Raw genomic sequence first — 4,026 nt, 5'->3', positions numbered from 1 at the left:
AATGAGTCTTATTAAGATTTACATGATGTTGGTATACCTTTGGCTGACTTAGAGAGTAACCCAGCACCGCATGAGGTATCAACAAATGATGAGAGACAATGGTTTCTTTGAATTACACAACAGGGGAAAGAAGCGTGAAGTAGAGCGTGCGATGATATTGCCAAACAAATGTGGGCGGATGCGCAACAAATAGTAGGACTAGATAGTCGCATTCTATTTAGTTCTTATTTGCAATTACTTTTGTAAAGTATGAACTATTTTGTTTTATGTAATGCCAAGTATGCGTTAATGGGGAACTATTTCTTAAAGTTGATGAATATAATTCAAAACACGTGCATTTTATTTGATTCTTCTGCTATCGTCATGTACATTGTAACCTGGAATGTCGGACTTGTGGACAAATGATACATCGACACTAATACAGTCGTCGGTTAAAATTCTACTACTCCCAACTCAATGTTCACCACAGGAAAAGACGGTGAAATCCTTTGCAGAGCCTCCATCCCGGGCAACAAAAATCAAATGAAGTAGACCAATGGATCGAGTACTATTTGACACGTTGCTTGAACAAATTGCAGTAGGATGTAAAACTGACAATGGTTTCAAGAGAGAAGCGTACCAAGTACATGCTGAAGAGGTGACGAAACATACATAGGTTGTTGTCAATTGGTAGGACGTGCAGAACCGGTTGAGGTATCATAAGCGATAATATAATCTAGTGAGGTACATGCTTGCCGCTAGTGGCTTTGGATGGGATAATGAGCGAATGATGGTTACGGCACCTGACGAGGTGTGGGAAGAGTATCTTAGTGTAAGATTTTCAAAACTTTCGCATACATTACAATCTAGTGGACTTTTATGTGTTCATGACCCTTGTATAAATACTACTCTTTGCTTACTTATAAGTGGTCATTTTTTGTAGTCTCACTCGCGCGCTAAGAGACTCCGAGGCAAAAGAATCGAGAGAATGGATGACTTGGTGGCTATCGTCGGATCCAATCAAACTACAAGATGTTACGTGTAAGGAAATAGGAGTATGACTACATCCTTCCCTCAGATTTAACGAGATCTTAATAAGGCTTGGACGGACCTCGATGATGATGTTAACGATACTGTTGACCTCTCAGAGGATAATTTAGGGGACTCGACAGGGAATAATCAATTTTCATTACACAATCCGTCCATGGAAAATCGATTGTTCCGCGGCACTCCTAATCGCGCATCAGATTCTGATAATAATCGTGGTGGGAGTAGTTCAAAGAAATGAACATGGCCCCCTCATCCCTGTGATGTACTCAGAATGTCTCTTAAGAATGTTGCGAAGACAATCCGTGATTTTGGACTTGGGAAAGAGGTAAATCGAACTAGCAAAGTATTGGATGTCCTCGAAGAGGTGCAAGGGTTGACCAACTCTGAGTTCATCAATGTTGGTCAGCTATTAAGTACGGATGAGAAGCTTGCATCATTCTTTGTCAGTCTTCGACCTGAGCGCCATATCGATTGGTTAAAGAAAACACTTTGCAATAAGTTCGGAGATGTAGGTGTTGGTTTTGGTTGATGGGGACTGTGTCCTGTTTGTTAAACTTTGGTGTTAATGTACATGTAATAACTTTCTCTATTTTGTATGATTTTTGGATTGTTAAATTTTGGTATATAGTACGTACTAAACTTAGGATATTTTGAAGAATATTATGGACATGTAATAACTTTCAACAAATTCATATGCTTGTTGGATCAAATTATGACAGATAGCTTTTGATGATATTGTGGTTGGAGAATATGCTAAAATGTATGTTATTCACGCTTTGTTACAGTCCCCTTATATTTGATAAGATAGGACCACATACTTCCACCACAGAAAGGGTATGTATTCATAACTATTTCTATACATTTGGATACGCACACTAATCTTCTAGCTTGATTGGATACTGCTTCATTTATTTTATATGCATTTATATTTAATTACATCTCTATACATTTTGATATGGTCATTTATAATTATATTCATTTATGTATCTATACATTTATTGAAGTGCAAACATGATTCTTCTTTTATGATTTGTATGCTCTTATTATACTTCCATGATGGACATGTCAATGCAAATGGGGAAAGAAAAATATTACATCGTACTCGTTGGTTGTTGACCGGGCATATACATTTCTTGGGATGAGGCTAGAGAGGAAGTTGACATCGAGCCTTCAAAAACTGAAAAGAACCGTTTGCTTATTGGGACAGTCACTTCAGTAATATGACTGCTCAACCGGGTATAGGATGAGGAAATTATGTGGGATTTGTAGCCTTATGTTGTGATGAGGTTGACAAGCTTCATTCGTCAACTTCATCGATCCAACAGACAACCTGAGCTAGGGTTTCTAGGGCTACATCGACTGATGATACTGCCATGTCTGTTGGGAAGAGAGTAGGTGCATTTGTAACGAGGATCGTGGTTATTTTCTTTGTTTTGTATATTATTATTAAACTCTAGATACAGCCAGTGGGTATCCGTTGTCGTTAATGAACTCCATTGAAACTTCATTTTGGAATGCAAATGTGATGCATGACGTTTTTTGGCAGCCGTTCGTTCTGATTTATGGATCTATAAAATACAAAAATGAGTTGTGAAATTAATGTAGTTGACGTACAGAAAGTAGCAAAAATGAGAGATCCACATAGAACCAACAACTAGCCACGACTCTAGTGGCAGCGTCATTAGCCAACTTAAGTCACCATTCACAATGGGTAGGTTGTATTGGTGACCTACAGGAGCGGGTAAGCAATTAACCCTACCTCACGGTGGCCCACAGTGATGTATAACTCTCATCCACATATTCCAGACATAAAGTCCTTCCAGACTGAGAGAAATGACCCAAAAGAAAGTGACATCCAAGGTTGCAGTGGACCACACCATAGGAAGCAGGGGTACTAAGGACACCCACTGTTACACCAAACATGCTAGACGTATTGGCATATACATTTGCATTTCCAAACACTCCCCTGTGTTACGGTTACAGGATGGCCGAATCCCATGCCCCATCCAAACAGATTTCCCTAATTGTCCTGGGATATTGCAATCCTATGGAAGTCCTGGATAACCACTGACAACTACATCATTACCTAAAATCCTACTCCATCCCGTCTAATCCACTGTAATGCGCCGTCCCAAACTAGCCCTAATAGATACTAGAATTCTATGATCAAAATTCTAAATTGTGTGTTTGGATGTTGTATCAGATTGAATGCAATTATTGGCACACGAATGCATTAACTCTAGATACCCGCGATGAGTTTTTTGAGCAGTTTCAATAGAGTAGTTATATACGAGAAAATCCTCCTCTGACCTAGGGTTTCACACGATTTTTTTTGGGGGAAATCTCAAATTGGGGAAAACCTTGTCGGCCCTCTGCCGGTAGGGCCCTACCCATGAGAGACCACCACCTCTGGGACAACCAGGTGAGGAGACAAGGAGGCCCCTCCACGAGCAAATCCCGTTCCTCTTCTCGATATGAGGGAGGGTGGGAACTAGTTCGCCCGAGAAGACCTCTTCCTGGCGAATCCTCTTCGCTATTCGTCGGAAATATCTCTTTCGTCACGAAATCTGACTATCTCGCCAAAATATTTGGGAAATACGGCAAAATTACAGACATCTATATACCCTGGAATCGTTCCATCCAGAGACCACAAGGCTACGCTTTCATTTGTTTCTTCTACGAGGACGACGTGCATGCGGCCATGGGGGTGCTCAATGGCAAGAGGGTCGATGGTAGAATCCTATCCATTTCGAGAGCTAAGCCTCACTCAAATGCTTCGGCCCGCCCATCAACCTAGAAGGAAAATCCCAAAGCAGCCCCTCCAGATCCTAAGCCACATCTTCCAGCAGATCGGTCCTTCCTGGAAGCAACAAGGGGGGACGGTCAGAGGCGCAAGTTTTCCCCTAACCAGGCAATCTCAGTTGGCGAGCTCCTCACTCCCAGATCTCCGGTGGAAGAAACATACACGGTCAGGGCGGAGAACAGAAGAGTTGCATC

General features: G+C 41.3%; 1 protein-coding gene across 1 annotated transcript; it reads left to right on the top strand.

Annotated features, from left to right (window-relative positions):
• Nucleotides 1–3,421: 3,421 nt before the first annotated feature.
• On the top strand, nt 3,422–3,826 carry LOC131249592 (uncharacterized). The gene has a single exon (XM_058250393.1). The coding sequence runs from the start codon at nt 3,422–3,424 to the stop codon at nt 3,824–3,826; it is 405 nt and encodes a 134-aa protein (XP_058106376.1).
• Nucleotides 3,827–4,026: the final 200 nt, after the last annotated feature.

This window comes from Magnolia sinica, chromosome 6 (genome assembly GCF_029962835.1).
Source record: "Magnolia sinica isolate HGM2019 chromosome 6, MsV1, whole genome shotgun sequence".
NCBI classification, from domain to species: Eukaryota; Viridiplantae; Streptophyta; class Magnoliopsida; order Magnoliales; family Magnoliaceae; genus Magnolia; species Magnolia sinica.
Note: the sequence above shows the minus strand (reverse complement) of the source record. Positions and strands in the feature narration are given on the sequence as shown.

Excerpts from the sequence above, each read along its gene's own strand:
- LOC131249592 (XM_058250393.1), top strand. The coding sequence starts at position 3,422 with ATGAGAGACCACCACCTCTGGGACAACCAGGTGAGGAGACAAGGAGGC.